General features: G+C 36.8%; 1 protein-coding gene across 7 annotated transcripts in view; it reads right to left on the bottom strand.

Moving 5' to 3' along the window:
* Positions 1-22276, bottom strand: part of Kiaa0825 (KIAA0825 ortholog) — a 393509-nt gene that overhangs the window by 293744 nt on the left and 77489 nt on the right. For all 7 annotated transcript variants that reach the window (XM_076927051.1, XM_076927050.1, XM_076927055.1 and 4 more), the window contains one exon: positions 6481-6642. In XM_076927051.1, coding sequence (XP_076783166.1) covers positions 6481-6642 — 162 coding nt within the window. The remainder of the gene's footprint in view (positions 1-6480; positions 6643-22276) is intronic.

Below are 22276 nucleotides of genomic sequence, written 5' to 3'. Positions count from 1 at the left end.
CTTAACTCAATAAACCAACTTCTAAGTTGCCTTCAAATTCTGGCAGTTATGAATAAAGCTGCCATAAACGTTTGTAGGCAGGCTTTTGTATGGACGTAAGTTTTCAACCCATTTGTATTTTCAACTCATTTTCAACTCATTCACCTGGAAGTGCAATCCTAGATCATATGGTAAGACTATGTTTAGCTTTGTACAACAGCACCGAACTGACTAACAAAGATGCTGTGTCAGTTCACACTCCTAACAGCAATGAATAGAGTTACTTTCGTGCTACATATATGACAGAAAGTGGTATTTTAGCATTTTGGGATTTTAGCTATTCTAATAGGTATATAGTAATATCTTGTTTTAATATGTGTTACCATGGTGATGTACTATTTTGTTGAATCTTTTCATATGCTTAGTCAGTCACCATCTGTCATCTTTGGTAAGATGTCTGTTCAGCTTTTTGATGTATTTTAAAATCAGGTTGTTTGTTGTCTTGTTGAATTTTAAAGGTTCTTCGTATATTTGGATATGAATCCATTATCAAACATGTATTTTGCAATTCTTATTTTTAGTTTGTGGCTTTTCATCTTCTTTGTGAACATGTCCATTTAACAACTATACATAAGAAACTTACCTTCCAGCTAGAGTAGTGCAAGTATCAGACAGTTATATTTCATGGTGACAAATGAAGTACAGAACACCTAAATGTTCATAAGTGAAAATCTAATGAAATTACATATAACAATGGCAAATGCTTCAGCATGGGTAGCAAACATGAATATGATTAGCATACAGATTTCATCAAGTTGTATATTTATAGCAGCTCTGTGTCTTGTATATGCTTTTTTCACTCTAATATTGGCATTGATCTACATCTTACTGAGTATATTCCTTATGTATCCATATATTTATGTGCCTATGTATATGCATCTACTGTGCGTGAAGTTTTCCCACACAGTTAGTTTTAACCTGATTTAATCTGTATATGTCAATTACTTTTACAATGGTTGAGTCTTTTCCGCCTTAAAAATTATTCTTTTGCTTTGTGTGTGTGTGTGTGTGTGTGTGTGTGTGTGTGTGTGTGTGAGAGTGTGTGCATCACATGCATGCAGGGCCTGCCACAGACAGAAGAGGGCAGTGGATTCCCAGGAACTGGAGTTACTAGCTGTTTGAGCTGCTCAAAGTGGGTGCTAGAACCTGTGCTGAAGTCTTCTCGAAGAGAAGAAAGGGCCCATAATGGTGAGCGACTTCTCTAGTTCTACTTGGTTCTTTTATAGTCAATTATCATGAATGAGTTTCCCTCTCTTTGCTCAGAAAATGTTTCTGAATTTTCTTATTTGTTAATAAATAGAATCTTTGTATAGTAATGAAAACAGTTTGTTATTTTAATATAGGAACATATGTAAATGTAGTTGTTTCAACCATAAGTAGACAAGTAGAAAGAACGAAGCAATTTCATCTTGAGTATATATATATATATATATATACATATATATATATATATATATATATCCTTTGGTTTGCTCAAAAACTTTATGGTATGCATAAAGTACTGTTCAAAACCAATTTGTCTGAATACTCCACAGAAGCCCATAAAATTATCTTATTTTAAGAGGTATTTACCCTGGAAGAATAACAGTATTTTGAAGTATAATCTTTGCATATCTGTTTTTGGAAATAACTATCTGCCATTGTTGAGCTGCAGTTTAAATCTTAGGAAAAAAGTTCACTACCTTATATTTAACATTAACTCCAGAATACATTGCATTTTAGTCAATAAACAGAGTGCTCAGATGGTAGAGACCATCTGCTTATCTTCAAGACAAGAAAATATAATGTTCTTAAGCTTTTTTTTTCTTTTGCTGGTGCATAACTGTAGATTGAGTAACTTTCCAGTACTTATATTAATTTTTAAAATATAATACCCCAAAATTAAAAGACCTTTAAGAAGCTTAACTTTAAGTGCAAAGGTAAGCAGGGTCATTTTTAGTCAGAATTCGTAATACTGGGTAAATGCTAATAAAATATTTCATGGAAACAACATTGCAACACTTTTATATTTCTTTGTAATTCAATTGGTCTATTTTAAAACTTGGCAAAATAAAATTCTATGAGTTCTTTGAACAACTGGGGAATTATTGTACCTACTTAAAATATATTTAAAAATTGTGTACACACTTTATTGTCTACTTTTGACTCACCACTTGAAAACATAGTTATCTGCATGAAATCAACAGTGTCCACTAGAAGCATATGCCTAGATTGTGAACCTCAGAAGAGCACAGAGGGTCACAAGAGTGCCAGCTGCTCACCAGCTTCCCCTATAGTGTTCTCTGTGGTCCACTTTACACTTCTGGCTAGTTTGCACACTGTCACTTTGCTTTCTTTCACAGGGACTGGAGGTTGGCAGTACTTCCCTGTGACATCCACTTTCACACCCAAATTGGTCTTCATAGGTTCCCATTGTGCGCTCTTCAAAGCAACTTGCCTTGTTGGCAGCTCCAAGTGGGAAGTACAAGTCTTTCTTTTCTTCCCTGCTCTTTTCTGGCTCACAAGCAACCTCCCACCAAAAGCTGAATCTGTAGAAGAGACTACATCCAAGAGATAATATCATAACAAAGTATGAAGAGAAGCCCAGGTGGCCACCTTGCAAATTTCCAATGTGGAAGCCTTCGACCTCTCTGCCCAAGAAACAGCTAAAGTCCTAGCGTAATGAGCTTTAGAAACCCTAGGAGCCTCTTTACCTTAACTACATACGCCTCCCTAATACAGTCCCTTAACCATAGAGCTAAGGAACGCTTAGAAGCCATTTGACCCCTCTTAAGACCCCCTAAGAGTACAGACAATCTTTCAGAAGATCTGAAATCTTTGATTCTTCTGAGCAAACCCTAAGTGTTCTTCTCACATCCAATTGAAGCAGCCATTGCGCTTTGTCGTTGCCGGGACTAAAGAGAAACGAGGACCAAGAAGCCTCCTGGTTTAGATAAATCTCAGATGCCACCTTTGGAAAAATTGAGGAACTGCCCCGAGAACTACTTAATTCTGAAGGAGCATCAGAAATGCCCCCCCAAAACCAAACCCATAAAATACCGTCACACAAAAGATGAGTGCACTAATGTACAGCCGAACAATGTCCTATCACTTTCTAAACGATGAGGTTAGAAAACCAGCAAATCTTATCAAACAAAAACAAATAAGTACAAATACTAATTTTTTTATTTCTTATAAAAGATTTCTCTTCTATCTACAAAATCTCTTGTTTTTAAAACATCTGGGCAATGGGGGAAAACCTTTGCTTTCTTCAGACTGTTTGGATTGAATAGTCTTACAAGGCCACTTTTTCAAAGCTCAGAAAATGTGTTCCAATGAACAAGCCACGTGGCTTGTCTCTTTACCCTTTGTCATCTTCTAACACAGAATTTCTAGCAAAGCATGTACAACGAGGTACTCTTTGGTTTCTATAGTCACTCAGCTTATCTATGAATCTACTGTGTGTGAAGTTTTCCCACACAGTTAGTTTTAACCTGCTTTAATCTGTATATGTCAATTACTTCTACAATGGTTGAGTCTTTTCCTCCTTAAGATTTATTCTTTTGCTTTGTGTGTGTGTGTTCCAGAGTGTATGTATGTATATCACATAAATGCAGGGATATATATATATATATATATATATATATATATATATATATATATTCTTATGTATCTTTTCTCTCCTGACTTGAGAAGCCAATGCTTTTCATAGGAACTGATTAGCACTGATAAACACAAAGAAATGTAAGTCCCCCCCCCCACACACACACCAATTTCCTTCAAGATCATCCTTTGGAGCCATTTATATAAAGTTGAGTAGAATCAAATCAGTTGTGGTGTTCTTGCATAAAACCCAGCCAAGAATAAACTAAAACTTATGAATTTCAACAACAAAGAATGCATATATCACAGGGGCCTGTGGGACACCTTGGAGGGGGAGGTTGTTTATTGCTAAACCTCACAACCTGAGTTCAATCCTTGGAACCCACATGGTGGAAAGAGAAAACCAATTTCTGAATGTTGTTTTGCTATCTCCATATGTGCATGTACACACACACACACACACACACACACACACACACACACACATTACATAAATGCAATAAACTTTTTGATTCCAAAAAATATTGTTAATTGGGATTACATGCAGGAAAAGAGAGGGTGGTATCATAGATATCACGGGAATTTTAGATGATTGTTTAATAGCATTTCTAGATCATCAACATGAAGTAAAAGTGGAGTAAATTAAAGAAATTTTATTATATTAAACTCATTAATCTATTCATTCCACAAAACTGTGTTAAATATATTCTGAAGGACAAAATTATTTTAAGTGTTTGGGAATTATTAAAAATATTTTTGGAACATAAAAAATATTTTGAAAAAATTTAAAAAATACATATATCAAAGAGATGTTCTATTATTGACATATTTCTTATACCCATCAATCAAAAATTATTTCTAAATATTAAATCTGATAACTCAAAATATGGTTTTAATGTATACTATGGTTAACATAGTATTAAAGTTTTTTATCAGTCATACAGCATTTGGTGACCAATTTTTAGATATTTTGATTTCCCATAACAATTACAATGCTGGCTTCTGAGTGTACAATGTCTCCAAGCCTCAGCAAGGCTCAGCCCTAATCTAATACAGTGGAATAAGCCTTTCTTTTTCTTAAAATTAACAGGTAACATCTCTCCTTCAATTCTTGGTTATTTCAGTTACTACTCTAACAACCTTAGTCATATGCCACTCTAGGAAGACAAAGCCCTTTCTCATAACTGATAAATAGTGCCCAGGGCTGAACTAGGATGAAAACAAGATCATTCCAGGAGAGAGACCTCGACATCCTGAAGTTCTCTCTCTTTATCATCTGAAATGAACTGTATATAGGTAAGTGAGAAAGCATTACCTTCGCTGGGCAGGATGGGTGAGTACCAGTGGGTAATATCAATTCTTTGAGGCCTTAACATATCGCCAATAATTTAGAAGTCTTAGTGATCAAGAATCTCTGAGCCCAAATCAACTTCATTTAGATAACCAGATAGTGTTCTCATTAACACGCAATTAAGTCTATCTACATTTCCAGTTTGACTTATGCTTAAAGCATTTTCTGTCTTATATTCTTGGTAGCATCCTAAGTCGGTATTCCACCCCCTCTTTTTTATGATAAACTGAAGTTTGGTAAAGAGATGATCATAGCTTGTGTCTAATTGGATTATGCACAAGAATTCACATGTGTAAGTCTGACTCCTGGCAGACACTGAACATGGACACTGCCATAGGTAGGACCTTGCACCACCCTTGTAAGGGTCCTCGCCTGAGTCAGTTTCATACGCTTTAGACGTTCTCCAAACTATGAGACAAATAACCCTCCTTCCTTTCTAAATTATCTAGGCTCACCTATTGTGTTACAGCAATAGTAAATGAACGAACATTCACTTTATACCACTTACTTTATATAACACTGTTATCTAATGTTAACCTGAAGGGTAGGAAGCTATTTAACTATGTTCAACACGGCACAAACGTCAACCCCACTATCTTTTCTAAGTTATAAGCCTAAGTAAATGAAGAAATACAAAACTCTACATAGAGAGAGGTTAGAGGGTTCTTTTTCTTAGACTGTGATTTACATGTTGAAAATTTTAGCTAGTTAATTCCTGTTTCCCTCAATTTGTTTTGAAGATGTAGCCATTCCCACAGCCATCTGTGAAAGAGAATTTTGTACATCTTTGAGAATAAAATGAAAACCCATACAAATACACACATGACAACAGAAATGTATATTGATGATTGCCTTTACGTTCTGCTGCTACTGTCAGAACCACCGCTTCAACCTACAAGGTAAAATGCTTTTCAGAGAGATGTTGCTCCAATTAACTTAGAACAAGATACTACAATTGCTTAGAACAATTTATAGTTAGTATTTGTAATAACTCACATTTGTTGATTGGTGATTATAGCCTTCAAACGTCTTATGTATGACTTAGTATGCTAAGCCATTTGATTTTTACAACTCCATTTTACATGTTGGAAACTGAAGTATCTGGCCCTAAAAATAAAGAAAGCTAGTGTACTCATATTAGCCTTCTCTGAGGACAAAAGAGCTAAGCCTTGGGAGACTAGGGATGCTGCGGCCACAGCCAGCTGGCTGGTTGGCAGCAGGAACACGGGGCTACACCACCCAGTCTGCCTTTTACAGGTCAGGCTGTGGTTATTTGGGAAGAGGGCAGGTATAATTTTAGTCAAAGACAATTATACGAATCATATTTAGGATGTGTTTGCCCATTAGAATTAAGGACTCTCAAAATACAAAAAGTAACTGTATACCATGCTAAATATTAATCTAAACAACTTCACAATATACTTCTTTCGAATAACAGTACAGATTTAAAGTGACAGGGAGCAATCAGAGAAAAATGTCCATGCACGCTTAACTGAAGAGCACAGTACCTGGAGAATTCCTGGGCAAAGTACGCAATGAAAGTGTTTCTTCAAACAGCTCCCAAATGTTGTTTTCCAGCTTCTCAAAGGATTCCATTAGCTGTGATAAGAACTTGAGTTCTTCTAAGGATAGTGAAGGGTGTCTTACCTTCTGTGAGCATGCAGGGCTGACTGGGAAGAGAACACAGACACTGTTGGACATTTTACTGATTTCTTTGGCAAGTGTTAGAATAATCTTTTTGATCTTATACACCATAAAATTAAAAAGATGCTTTGTAATTTAGGAAAGCTTGCTCATTAAGAAACGTATATAAAAATCTCCTAGGAGAATCATTTCTTCCAAGAAGCTAGAGAGAAATATTATCTTTGAGGTAATTAAGACAAATAATTAGATTGACTCACAGTTATAAACCAAAACTGATATTTTATATAGTTGTAGCTGTTTTCAGTCTAGCAAATTTTAACTCTGAACATGAGGAAACACCAGACAAAGTCAAAGGACATTCTATAAAATAGATTGTTATTACCTTTCCAAAAAACCCTCAAACTGATACAGTGTAGAAGAGTGGCAAAGGCGCAATGACTGAAGCCGTCATTCAATCAACAGTTTACTTGACTCTAAGGAATATCAATGGGGCAATTTGGGGAAAAATGATAATAATATCCATCATCCAATGCTCTGAAATCATGCTACGTAACTTTTTTATTTCAATTGAACTGTAGCTATGATAGACATAACTATTAATTTGAGGTAATTCTGGCAAATATAAGAATAAATATTTGCCACGTAGTCTTAACTTAAAAAAATAGTTTTGAAGAAAGAGGAAAAGAGAAGATGGCAAAGAGTTAAGAGACGGTCCACAAATGTAGACTTAAGGCAAATTAATCATACTTGTGCATTTGAAGAAAATTGGGAATTTCCCCTGGTATTCAGCTTTCTGAAATCTAAAATATAAAAGGAGAACATTTAAGCAACTCCTCAAACTGTTCTGTGTTCTATTTTGTATCATTAAAAAGAAACAGATCAATGTGTGAAAATGGTTATAAACTATATAACAGCTACATAGTCCATGAGGCCGTGCTTAAAAGTTCCTCTTGTCTGAATAAGTGTGGTGTATACAGTTTATACACACGAATTCAGCTTAAGCAAAGATTGATGGTTTTCCTCATAGCTACAGTGCCAGTCAAATCACACTGCCATTTAATGACAGCAGAAAACACCAGGTATTTAGGAGTAGAGAGAATAACTCCTTACAGGCACCTTTAATTTCAATTTGTTGCTTTTATTTTAGAAACGGATCACCAGATGGTATGTCTGACTATATGATTAAGGATTCAAAAAAAAAAAAAGTCTTTGTTTTAATTCCAGTTCTTAAAATGCATTTATAAGGATTAATTGTAATTAGCAGATTTGTAGTGCTCACCACAATAAGCAGAAACATTTTAGCATAACGCATGAAGGGTGCCAGTCAGAAACTAAGTCGGGAGCCGAGGAATCCATGTGAAAACCAGATTACTTTCCTCACGCGGATTTAGAAGGAAGGCTTCAGAGACTTTACAGGTAATCCATTTCACTTCCGCTAAGAAACTAAGATACTGGCATCAAACTTAATCCTACATAACTTAGTCTTTCAGCGAGTTCCACCCAAAACTCTCATTTCATCCCTGCAGGTAGTCTGAGAATGCTACCTACCGACCCCATCTGTGGAATTGAGTCCTAGTCCTAAAAAGCAAATAAGTATCTATGAGTACCTAAACTCTATATTCATCCGCACATTAACTATAGTCCCACGTATATAAATAAAACCCCATATCCAAAGAGCTCATCTTCTACCTATGATTGTTCTAGAAAGGTACACAGGTACAAGTACACACGCAGTATACGTAACAACACATTTCCCAAAAGCACTGTGCTCAAAGGAAAAGAGAAAGGAACACGGCATGTTCCACATAGTCGAAAACCAATTCCTTATCAGCCTGTGTTGGTGTGTATGTGTGCACGTGTGCGTGTGCATGTGCATTTATGTACATGTACATGGAAACTAGAGGCCAACCTTGGGCACCCTGAGGGAGCTATTTACTCCAGGTAAGAATTCTCTCCCTGGAACTCAGGGTTCCTAGAAGAGGTCTGGGTGTCCAGCTGTCCTTAAAGTCATCAGAGATTTCTTTTACCCTTGGTTTGTTTAAAAGAAGCACAAGGAGCCAGTAACCTTTTAAAGTCCTAAGATCCTTTTGGACCTCTCATAGTTTAAAAACAACTTACAAATTCTTTAAGAATCCTTGGTTTCTGGGTGGTGGGTGGAAGTGGCGTAAGGGGATAAAATCTGAAATGTAAATATAATGCCCAATAAAAAAATTTAAAAAAAAAAAGAATCCTTTCTAATGCTACACTAAGCAAGCCCACTCAACAATGTGATCTGGAATTAAACACTGTTAGACGTTTTTACTTGCATCCAACTGAAGTTTGGAATATTACAAACGATTTCAGAATAGCAAGGAAGCACCCTAAAAAACATCCTCAAGAGGTGAAACCCTATAACTTAATTGCCACTTATCTAAAATCATGTAGGGCCTGTGGATTCTCTATGATAAGGATTTAATCTCACGGCCCAGAGTTACAAGGACCTTGTATTGTACAAACAACAATATCAAAGACAAAGCCATTTTAATTCAATGACTCTTTATATCTTATTAAAGAAGGTCATATAATATGCATGACCTAAATCTAATCATTTTTGTCCCAAAGAAGCAAAGATTACTGAGGAGGTTCACTAATTAATAGTCCTTATTTCCTATCATTCTTAGACCAGAATTCTCCGAAGGGGCATTGTGAAGGCTCTTAATTTATGAGGAAAATAATTCTGTGATAAATTCATTTGGTGAAAGGCCAATTAAAACAAAATTAAGCACAGAGGATGGAAGTGCATTTCCCCAAACTTACTTATTTTCTCCACACTGTCTCACAGGACCAGTGTTCTAATCACCACATGTTACCTTAGGAATTCTATTACTGTGCTTCCAAGCCTCCTCATCACTCACCAGCATAGGACAAGAAATTTGTCTTGTACTGTTCATTATTATTCTCTGTTTTCACCTCACAAATCACCTGTTCAGAAAACTTCATCTGCATAGAACGAGGTGTTGTCCTTTCTAAACTAAGCCAATTTAGCATTTATTTATTCATTTATTAAATTATTGGTTTACTTAATTATTTACATCATAATGAAACAGTTTAGCTTTCAATGAAGCTTACACATACATAATTATACACAAGAACTAATATTCATTAACCAATTCATTAACAATTGAATTGCCAACTAATGCTGACTTAAATAGTCATTGCTTTGTTTACATGAATACCTCAGACATGATATGTACAAGAAATATTGTATCTAACAAACATATTAATATTATAAGGGAAAAATTAAAATATTAATTTAGAACAAGATTATCATCAATGAGCAGTGATTGCAAGTGTTAATAAAGTGCTAGGTGGCTATAATTCCTGTGCTCTGTTACTAATTCATCTCTTAAAACATAATATGAAATCTTATACTTTATTTTTAAACTCATATTATATACTTCTATAATAAGCTACAATTTTTAAAACTGAATGATTTTCAAACTTTTTTGGCCAAGGAACATCAGCCAATATACCAAAAAATCTATTCACTTTAGAGATTTTCAAGGAAAATAGCCCCTGGGCGGCCTTGTGTGATGATGAGTGTTTCTGTGTGCAGTGTGGATTTCTCCTCCCCAGGGAGATCTTTCACTCTGAGTGTGTGTGGCTCATTTTGATAGTATTCTAACCAAACCCTTGTAAACTGTTGCTCTTAATATCATCAAAATACTTTTAAAGAGTCATTTTTGAAAATTAATGAATGTATTCTAAAATTATCTTGTGGAAATTATCCACAAAATCAGTGTGAGGGCTAAAGAAAAATATCTGAGGCTCATGCATGGCTATGAAAGGAAAGAACAGTCCAGGACGCTACTAAACATGTGCAAAAGACAGAGGGAAACACTCAGTACTGCAAATAGCTATGAAAGCATAATCCTAATAATGATGTTTAAAATAATACTAAATGAATTATCATTTGTGGGTTTAGGTGGCACAGGCCTATGAATCACTACACTCCGGGGATGTTGGGAAAGGACTGTAAATTCAAGTTCAAGGTCAGCCTGGTCAATATAGCAAAGCCCTGTCTCAAAACAATAAACAGAATCCTTTGTGTTGGACAATTATTCTCTAGGTATTAGTATACCTAGATTTTGATTTTATGAAGTCGACTGAAGAGGAGATGTACAAAATCACAAATAAGTTTTCATGAAATTCCACTTTATCCATGCTCAAGTTTTTTAAATTAATTTTTAGGTTAGTAGACAAAGTAATGAGTTTCCTTATGGCAGCTCATTTGTTCCCATCCTCCATTATGGCCAATTAGTTGGGAGCAGTGGGGAAGGAGGCTGAATAAGAAGAGAGTACATGCACGCACGCACACACACACACACACACACACACACACACACACACACACACACCTTGTTCCCATCCTCCAATATGGCCAATTAGTTGGGAGCAGTGGGGAAGGAGGCTGAATAAGAAGAGAGTACATGCACGCACACACACACACACACACACACACACACACACACACACACACACACCTTCTTCCCATCCTCCAATATGGCCAATTAGTTGGTAGCAGTGGGGAAGGAGGCTGAATAAGAAGAGAGTACATGCACGCACGCACGCACACACACACACACACACACACACACACACACACACACCTATGAAACTGTCATGGAGAAAACCATTCCTTCCTTTTTTATGCTAACTTAAAACTTAATGTTAAAATGATGTCTTTATTATTTCTGGAAGAAATGTGGTGCAGGTGGAGGAAATTTTGAAAGGAAGGTTTCATGCAGTTGGCATGAACACAGAAAAACTTGGTAGAAGATAGACAGTAGAAGACTATTTTGTGTGAGTGTGTATGAGTGCATGCATATGTGTGTATGAGTGTTTAGGTATTTGTAGAAGTGTGTGTGTGTGTTCATTAACGTAGAGGTGGGAGTAAAATCAGCCTCAGTAATGCTGTCTGTCTCCTTCGATGTCAAGATCCATTGGTTTGGAGCTCGGCAAACAGGCCAGGCTTGCTGGCCAGCACATCGTCCTGTTTCTGCCTCCCCACGGTGGGATTTCAAACCAGTGCAGCCACACTCAGCATTCGTTCTAATGGAACGTGAGTTCTAGTGCTTGGGAGACAAGAATTGCATGGATTAAGCTCGCTTTTTAACTCTTAGCAGAAGTTCTTCAAAGACATTCTCAGAAATAAAAATCTCTCCCTGAGGCTAGAAACTGTCCAATGTTTTCATTTATGTTTCAGGATCCGACACAATCACACATACAAAGTAGAAACTAAAAAGAACTTGCTAGAAATAAAAACAAAAAACAAGAATGAGACCTCATGGGTCCTAGGATATAGATGGATTTGGTTAAAACAAATAAATGTCTTTTTCAAAGCAATAAATAATTCAATTTGTAAATAAAAATGATGGCACTCTATGAAGTCATATAGTATTTATCTGACAAAGGTATCTAAAAATCAATGCAATGCGATATGAAGTAGAGTCCTAAAATTTATTCTAAATATTATTTAATTTTTAATAATTCCTTACAAAACTAACTGGTTATTTAAAACATACTCAAGGTATTCTAGAATTCTTGCCCTAAAATTAAATGTGTGTCTGTGTATACATGTATATATAAAGTATATATTTATATAAGTATATCTGTAAATGCATAGTCATAAGGAATGTAAATTATAGACTACATATTTAAAAGCATTTTTGCTTACTCTCGCATAGACAGAATATTAATCCTGCTGTCTCCTAATAAGATGTAGCACACTGGAAATCAAACTAGAGAAATATTAGGGCTCCTCACATTGATCTGCAACAAGCAGCTTTTGAAAAAATATCAAACTCCAGCTAAATCAGATGAAACCACAGAAATGCAGGTAGTGGCTGAAAGCACATATTATTTTCCAAAACCATTAGCAACAGAATTCTTGTTAATAATAGCATTAAGATACTAGAGAAAAATGAGAAGCCGCAAAATCAGATAATCTGAGGCTGGTGGCTCAGGATAATAGGATGAAAGGCACACATTTCAGTTCTCCCAAGAAGGAACATTAGCCACCCTGTTATTGACTGTAAATGGATCCATTTTCAGTGAGCAGGAATTCTCAGTCCACCAAACAAGTGATGTAAGAAGAGGCGACACGCAAATGCTACTGAAAGTCTTATTATTCTGGATGATATTCATGACAGAATCCAAATGGAATATATTTGTTCCAGTAAAGGAAACTTTTAAACAGTACTATAACAAAATCATTGGGGACTGCACAGGGGCAGAGAAAGAGCAGCACTTTCTGCAGTACCCACGTCCCCTTCTGTGAGCAGGTAGAGCTTGGAGCCCAAAGCTGGGTTCCTTGAAGCTACAGCGGGGAGAAGCAGAATGAAAACACCACTACTCAGAGTTTGAAAAGAACTTTTTGGTCATGACAGTAGCTTGGAATATCACCAAGGACCTGTAGTCAGTCCTTTTTACATGTGCAAACAACAAAGTCCTCCCTCACTGACTTCCCTTCAAGTTTTACTACAAGATCCATTATTGCCAGTTCTTGTATAGTATGACTATTGGAAGTACAGATAGAAACTTAGATATGGAATCTGAGTTCAGAGCCAGGCACCACCTCTGGATAACTGTATGACATTGGAAGAGTTGTTTCATCTCTTTGTGGCTCAGTAGCCTACGAAGCTTAGCTGAGTTATCACAGCAGCTGGAAAGCAGGAAGTGCCATACACTTTACATATTATTGACACCTCCTCTGAATAGCCTGAGCTATGTTTTAGTGCCCAATACATCTGTTTCACCTCACATATACTTTCATTTAATCCGTTACCATGTCACATTGTATGTATCCATTTCTTACAGGGCTCTACCCCTAGACAAATAAACAAATAACAACAGTAGATAAAAGGAGAATTGGTCTTCCCCGGAGATGTGTCACATAATTGATTATCCAGTACTAAGTAGTCAACTCTGAAATCTTATACATAGAAGCAACACTAAACAGATTCGTTTACACATGTGTGTTTGTGTGTGTGCTTTTGTATCAAATAATAAATAAAAGAAGCCATGAATGACAGAGTAAGTGGAGAAGGGACATGGAAGAGGCTGAAGGAAGAAGAGGGAAGGGATAAATTATGTAATTATGGTTTAGTTTTTAAAGAAATTATATTTTATTTAAAATATGCTAATAAAACAGTAATGTTTTATTAGTGTGTATTAATATTGACAAATGTTAATATTCGCAATTCTATTCATATACCTATAATATCATATATCTATAATACACTAATTTTATATGAAATGCTGTGTACCAATCATGTCAATTTATTCCATATTAACTCCCATGTAAAATTTTTAATACAAAAGATTTGAAAGAAATAATTGTAGACATCACATGACATTTCACTCTGACTAAGCACTGCCGTTTAATTTATGGTTACTGTCCTCAAGGAAAGCATTCATGACATTGAGTGATGGTGCCATCCCAGGACCTTCCTTTGCAGATCTACTGTGCCAAAGCGTCACATGCTCTTTTGTTTGTTTATGGCTGTGCGTATTCATCATCGTTTTAGATATCAATGTAGCTTGTACATCTACATTCATGGAAACAATACTTGGCAGATAATTCTAAGAACTAGTGAGATGAGCTATGGATCATTTGATTTTGGCTTCCTAATTAGATCTGTCAGAGTCTTTCAGAGGTTCCCACTATGAAGACTTGGCAGTCACCACTAGTGTCTACTTTTCTTTGCAAGACTAAATTCAGTCCGGCTTTTACCTCATAACCTCCTTCTTGCTGTCCTCAAGTCATAGAAGTAAATGTCTTACTATAAATAAGTAGAGTACTCTCAACAGAGTACTAAAGTGGGCTCTGGGAAGTGAATGCACCAAGATAGAACAACTAACAGACTAATTCTTTCAGGATCCTAGACAAGTGCATTATAGAGCTAAATGGCTACTGATTTCATAGTGGTAAATGACAACTAAAGTGCTCTATTAGGAAAAGACGGAATGTTAACATAGTTCTTACTTGTACTTTCATTACACTCATTCTATTTGTTGTTACGTATGCATGTGTGTGTGTGCTGTTGCTTGTACGTGCACTGTATACATGCTTGAGAGTGCATGTGTAGGCTGGACACCAATGTTGGGTATGTTCCTCTGTCCCTCTCCATCTTGGTTTTTGAGACAGGGTCTCTCTCTGAAACTGCTGTTTATTGATTGGCTAGGATACTTGCCCAGTGATCTCTGGGTTTCTATCTACTTAGCCCTGGGGTTTCTGGTACAAGCTATCACATATGGCTTCTTTGTGAGGTCCTGGGAATTCAAACTTGGGTCCTTAACACTGAGCAGTAGAGCACTTTACCTTGGCCATCTCATCAGCTGCCATATCTTTCTTAGCCTTTACAAGACAGGTGTCAGGGTAAACTTTGCACCCATAGTCAGGACTGGCAGTAGTCACCCAAACAAGTGGATAGAGAGGGTCCTAGTGTTTGAAATCAGTCTTCTCCGCCTATCAAGAGCCTCTGCTTGACAAAGAGGTTTTCTCTCCACCCTTAAGAGTGACCACAGAGCTAATATCACTTTGCTTCACATGGCCAGGAAACTTACCAAAGGGTGGAGACAGAGTCATCTGAAGCCATTCTTGTGTGCCAGTGAGAAAAACTGAAAAGAAGCTGCTTCTATTGTTACCCTTTTACAGTTCTCAGGCGACACTGGCTCCATACACTGTTACCTAAACTTACTGCGTAGTGATAACAAAATTCTCTCACACTCCTCTGGGCCTTCTCTGGCAGGAAAAGTTGGTGTCACATTATCCGGAGAGCAGACTTCTTGCTATTTGACCAGGTGGGACACTCTACCCTGTACTGCACTCTATCTTTCTTGCTTGGTTTGTTTTGTCTAACCAAGGGCAGGAGCAAGAATATCTAATAAGAAATTAGTGTGAGCATCAAAGAACGGTCACATCAAATGCAGCCAATGACCGGACTCTGTCTAGAACAATTCTGGAATATTTTATCTGACTTTTGTTTTAAGGAAGTTTAACTCCCAGATGATCCTTTCAAAGAATACTCTAATAAAAAGACACCTCTAACATAATGAAGTAGATTTTCAATTTAAGTATTGTATGCTAATGGTCTATTATTAATAAAGTATCTCCTTAAATATCCTTTTCTCTGTGTAAAATTTTGCTAGAGTTCAGTTAATTACACCTCTTATCATAGGTGCTACTTTCTCTTATAATGAAAATTTAACCTATAGAAAAAATTTAAATGTTAACAATTCACTTTTACTATAGCCTCAGGTTGTATCTAAGAGTTGATAATTCACTTTTAAAGGGATAATGCCATGGCAGGGAAGTTACATGATCAGTTCTTAATGTAATATGTTAAAATAAATTTTAAAAATTTAGTGTGTGAATAAAAATAATGTCAACATCAAAAGGATGGATTTAAGACCTGACATATTTTCTAATTGAATCATAAGCTTTTAAAAGAGATTAAATAATGTACTTCTTTTATACTAAAAAACAAAGTATAAAATTCTCTTCATACTTCTTTTGGCTAAGGAGAAAATTATAATGCCTATGAAAATATGTTCAAAATTATTCTAAAAAGAGACGACAGCAGCGATTTCAAGTACCCACCTGGGAAGCTGTGCTCATGATCTTATTATTCTGTCAGATGACACAGGCCTTAAAGGTAGGGAGGACATTTCCCAGGTGTGATGGCACGTTGTCTAGGAAGTTTTATAGTTAATTGTACCATTTCAGCTGCCTTTCTCACCTAGAAAACTCTTATGCGGCCGTAAAGGTAAAGGCATATTTCCTTCCAATTTCACATAGGACTTAGGATGTCATCTTTTCCATTGTCTTCCTTGAAAGGCTACAGAAAGCATCTTCTTGTAAGTTTTACCTGGTAATTTAACTAAAATTTGCCTTGTGTCTGCAATGTATGCAACAAGTCACCATGAGATATAGCCCAGGTGTGACAGAGATGTAGCGTAAGACCCAAGAGCAGGGTGGGGTGACTCACATGTACCATGGCTCAGACTATATGCACTATAGCCCCTGTAATAATCTGGCCCATATCCTGGTTTGGAATGTCCTGTTAGAAATACTCACTGTATTTCTCTTTATAAATGGAAAGTCTGAAAACACACAAATGAAGGGGAATATTTTAAAATATTTAAACAATACAAAATTCAAGTTTCACCAAGTGGAGTTTCACTGGAACACATGATATGGTTGTGTTGTTACGATGCCTAATGAACTACAATGGTAAATTCAGCAGTTGAAACAAACTCTATGGCTATAAAAGCCTAACGTATGTACTTTCAACAGCCAGAGGAACTACACATCCATTTTTGCACCTCGACAGTAAGAATGCAAAACTAATTACAGGCTACTTGTTACTCTACATGCAAACGGATGGCTGAAAGGAAGTGAGACACTAAAGAGTAGACAGAAGAATCCACAACTAAAATTACTGAATGCAGGTTACATAGTAAAAACAATACCTAATGTCCTTTCTCACCTTCAAAGCTAACTAAGAACAATGGCTTCCCAGTGAATGACAATGTGAAGAGAGCCTTTGCATAACTCAGCCACAGTGCCAGAGTTCCAGTGAAGAGCAGGCATGTGGGCAGAAGCTGATTTCTCTGGATGTTTTAAATCTGTAAGATCTATTTTAGGGAAATATGAGCAAGATTTGGTCATCAATCAGTGCTAGTGCACACATTATAATTTATACAAAAGCCTTTCTTAAAATACCAAGAGCTAGCAATACTAATAGAAGAAAATTATAGGATAATTACAATGTGTTGAGTATCGTTTCCAGCATCCCAACTCTATTTCCCTTGGTTCCCTGCTCTGCGAGGGAAGTCGTAATCTTAGCATTTATGTCTGAGGCACAAATGAGTCACATAATTTGTGTAAGTATCACGTGCACCAGCCAGGACTTGAAGGAAGGCAGGAGGACCCCACGCTCCATGGTTCACTCAGGTGTGAGCATTCTATGCATCAGAATCAGCAGGAGAGCAACTTAACATGAAGGCTTCCGTGCCTGCTCCCAGAACTTTTAGTTCAGTGAGTCTGAGAGCTGACATGTAACTTTGTCCAAGGGTCCAGCTACTGAGATAAAAACCATACTTCTGCTCAAAAGCCTGTAAATAGCACTGTTGGTAATTGAAGTATCAAACACCTGCTTTCAGGGCTCTTGCTTATTTTTTCCTTAGCCACATATCATAGTTTGTTTTATTTTATTTTATTTTTTTTGTGCCCATTCCTCTTATAATAATGAGCTTATCCCACGGCAGTAGTCTTTGCTGAAACATTCTGAATTGAGGTACAAGGAAGCAGCTAGGGCATGAAGAGGGAATTGCTAAGGAGAATGCAACCCAAAGACTACAGAAGATCTGTGGACAAAGTGGTTACACAGTGTCTCCAAAATAGAATCTCCAGGCTGGATGAATCATCTGTGGTGGTATCTGATACCCTCTTCTGGTGTACTGGAAGACAGCGACAGTGTACTCACATACATAAAGAAAGGAAATATAAAACAGAAACAGAGGAATAGAATCTGTTCCTGTAATAGTGGTGCAGGTCTTAATCCTAACACTTGGGAGCCAGAGGCAGGTGGACCTATGAGTTCCAAGACAGCCTGATCCATAGAGTGAGTTCTGAGGCAGCCACGCTACACAGAGAAACCCTCTCTTGGAGAGATGATAGATAGATAGATAGATAGATAGATAGATAGATAAATAGATAGATAGATAGACAGATATTTAGTTAGATAGATAGATAGGTAGATAGATAGATAGATAGATAGATAGATAGATAGATAGATAGATAGATAGATATACTTTCCTTGATAGTAAGATTTTGGTCCAACTTTTTCTCCTTCCTGGGATTCCTAAAGGACTTTAGGCCTACATAAAACATTTAGTAATTATTTAATACGGTCCTACACTCTTCTCCCAATCTCTGGGTTGCTTTGAGTATTGGTGTGTGCCCATTCCCACACCTACCTAGAGCTGAAAGCACTTAAGATACCCTACAAAATCAAGCACCAACTTGATTTCAAATCTCAGGAGAAAGTTCCTGGGAAAAGTAGTCCAAAGTAGTTTCCACAAATAACATATTAGTAGTTAATCACCACAGAGTAGTTGGAGGTATGTATCAGAATGGGACTGAGCTCCAGGATAGTCCAGGTAGGACTCCAGGCTTGGATGATGAGAGAATCCAGAAGTCTTGAAAAGTAAGGATCCAGCTATCTGATTAATCCTGCCTTTGCCTACATCCCTCACAGTGGCATTTAAGCTTAGAGCCCACACTTGTTTTCCACACTGCAGAAAAGCAGCAGATACCAGGCACAGCTCCTTATCTTGTTCTGTCTCAGAGACGCCAGGACCTGTTCACCCTGCAACTAAAATGGTTTTATTTCATCTTGATCACCCTGAACTGATGTCAGAAAGGACCCCTACCTGTTGAATTATTTTCTTTCCAGAATTCTCCAACTGTTTGTCTGCATAACTCTTGGTAGCTATTCATATATTCATATCTAGATATCAAGAAATAAAATATGGGAGACAGAGATTGTATTCAATTTGGAATCCTCATTCATCTTGGAAAAATATTTTTTAAATGGTAGGGGCTCAATTAATAAATTGATTAGTTGGCTACCCATGTAGACAATTGTACCTCCTGATACTGATTTATTTTAAGAAAATTGTTCAGTTAAAAAATATTCATTGAATTCCTGGCATGTGTTAGTCAGTGGATTGGTTGCTGGAGAAAATAAATAATACTTGCCCTTGAGGTGTTTAGAGTCCATATGGGAAGACAGACCCCTAATTAGATATTTTAATAGAATATGCTAAAAGCATTGAGAAAGGCATATGGAGATGCTGTGGGAACAGGGATTGGGGGCTCTGGCTTGGAGAAAGCTTCCTAGAAGAAATGACACATGAGGCACCATAAAGCACCACAGGGAATAGGGCAAGGAAGGAGTGGGAGAAGACAGGGGTCCATGCTTATTGGGTAATCCCAGAGCTGGCTATCAGTTCAGAGGATGAAATCTAGGGAATGGAGAGAGGCACTGGAAGGCTGAAGAGAAGTGGGGGCTGGCTTTCCAGCACCATGTACCTGCAGCTCTATGGCAACCTTGACAAACAGCCACAGAAAAGCTCTAAACTGGAGAGTACAGTGTGCTTGGCAGATGCCTTACAAGAAAGCAAAAATAAGCACAGGGAATCCAATTAAGAGCAAACTGTCGGAACAGCTCAGATGAGAGGTGATAAGGGCCTAAACCAGGCCTAACTGGCACGCACAAAGCAAAGCAGAGATCGGAAATACTTACGTGGGGATGAAAATTAATAATCGTGATGATTTATTTTGATCATACGAAGTGGGAGATGGAAGGAAAGAAAGACAAGGAGTCATTACAGACTGCTTACTAGGGGCATTGACTTCGGCTGTGGAAAGGAGCAGGGTTAACGGGTGAGAATTATTGGTTACCCGAGAGCTCGGTGAGCCTATGTATCATCCACAAAAGTACAAGAGCAGCGTGTTGGTGCTGACCTAGATGTAGTACATACAGCAACTCAGATACATGTTTAGAATCATGAGGCAAATGGCACCTATGTCCTTTATTATTTCTAAAAGAGTTTCACTTTTCACTACTATTATGCATTTTGAAATTGAAAAAAAAAAGTTGATATAGCATTTCTAGAAACACACATTCAATACTTTAAAGCTAAAATAAAGGACTCTGGAAATATAGCTCAGTTGCTAGAGCGCTTGCCTAGCAATGTATGAATCCATGGCTCCAATCTCCGATGCTGCATGAAACCAGCTATGGTGGCCATGCATACAGGCAAGCACTCCAGAGGGAGGCAGGAGGATCAGAAGTTCAAGGTCATACTTAGCTACAAAGTTGAATGTGAGGCCAGCCTGGGCTACATGAGCCACTTCTTAAAAAAAAAAAAAAAAAGTAATAAAAGACAGGATAAAAAATTAGTGGTACAGGTTAATGATAGAGTACCTGCCTACTGAGTGCAGAGAGCTGGGTTCATAGACTGTGGGAATGATCAATATTCATTTGATATAAAATACATCAAATATTGATCGGCTTGTCATAAAGGTGTTGGTAAACATATTACCATATGACATCAAGTTACCCTGTAACACATTACTGTAGCTACTCATACATATAGGTATATACTTTAAATAAAGATAACAAAACATGTGCCAGATATTATGTGTGGTATCTCTATTAATACAGACATCACAAAGGAGGCTCCATTATCATTTTTATCTTATAGAGTAAATAGCAGATACTCATCGACAAAAAGAAATGTATGAAAGGTCCTATCACTGCTAAATAGAAAAACTGGTATGCAAAACAAGTGTGGCTAGCTCCAAAGCTCCTAAACACAACAAGATTATGCATTTGATATCCTTCCTCACAATGTTCTTGTCCCCTTTGCTCAGGCCTCTTCTGTTGGAAGACAGCAATAGCCTTCATAATCCAGAAGGAGGCATTAGAGCACAGCGATTTAGTGCCTTAGTTCAAAATACTTAATGAATTGACGTTAAAGTGAATTCATGCATTTCTGGGGAAATCCGTGCTTCTGAACAGGGTTTAAAACTCTGTCAGAAATTCGATGCCTCTGAAATATTACTTCAAGAAATTAAACTTTCTAAAATATGAGAAACTAAGAAACTGGGCAAACCCTAATGTTTATCAGTTGACCTATTAAATGATTGAATTATGATACATATAACATATAACTTAAAGCCTGTATAAAATTCATGCAGATGACTCTGAATTGATAAAAAAAAGATATGAAATAGTAATTGCAAAAATAATAGCACAGAAATTTGAAAAATGTATGTGATTAAATGTGGGCTAGCACATAATCCTCTGTTAAGATTACTCTAAGATGCTAGTATTAAGAGGAAAGACACCTGAAAAGATGGCTCAGTGGGTAAGTGCACTATCTGTTCTTCCAGAGGATCAAGGGTTCTATTCTCAACACCAATATTGATGGATAACAACTGTTTATAAGTTCAGTTCCAGGAGGTTAAGTCCTCTCAGGGCCTCGGCAGATGCCAGGCAGAAATACGGTACAACATAAACATACATGGGTAGAAAAAAAATTCATAAATTTTAAATTATAATAATTTAGAGCAAAAAGACTTGTACTTAAAATACACATGTATAAATGTGTATAAATAATTTAGGGTGAAAATATTTATTTTACTTAAATATACACATGCAAATATGTGTATGTTTATATAACAATTGGCAATAGTAGCCATGCTTTGCTTTTAAGAAGAAAAATAATTCTAAATCTAGTGAGCCTATATTTCAAAAGACTACGGGGAATCATATACAGATGTACTGTGGTATACCTATGTTACGGAATACCATGGCGCTGTGGGAAAGACAAGGTTATGCTAACACAGGAAATAGTCATTAAATATTAAATGATAAGTGCACAGTAGAGAAAAACATACTCGGGTTATGTCATTTTAAAAAAAATTACAAAGGTATTTATCATGATTATATGAGAAACTAAAGATTTCTAGCATATGAACAGAATGCTATTAACAGTGATGACCCTGGAGATCTGGAATGGCCAGAAGGAAACAAGGATGTT

This window comes from Arvicanthis niloticus, chromosome 29, assembly GCF_011762505.2.
Source record: "Arvicanthis niloticus isolate mArvNil1 chromosome 29, mArvNil1.pat.X, whole genome shotgun sequence".
In the NCBI taxonomy this organism is placed as follows: Eukaryota; Metazoa; Chordata; class Mammalia; order Rodentia; family Muridae; genus Arvicanthis; species Arvicanthis niloticus.
Note: the sequence above shows the minus strand (reverse complement) of the source record. Positions and strands in the feature narration are given on the sequence as shown.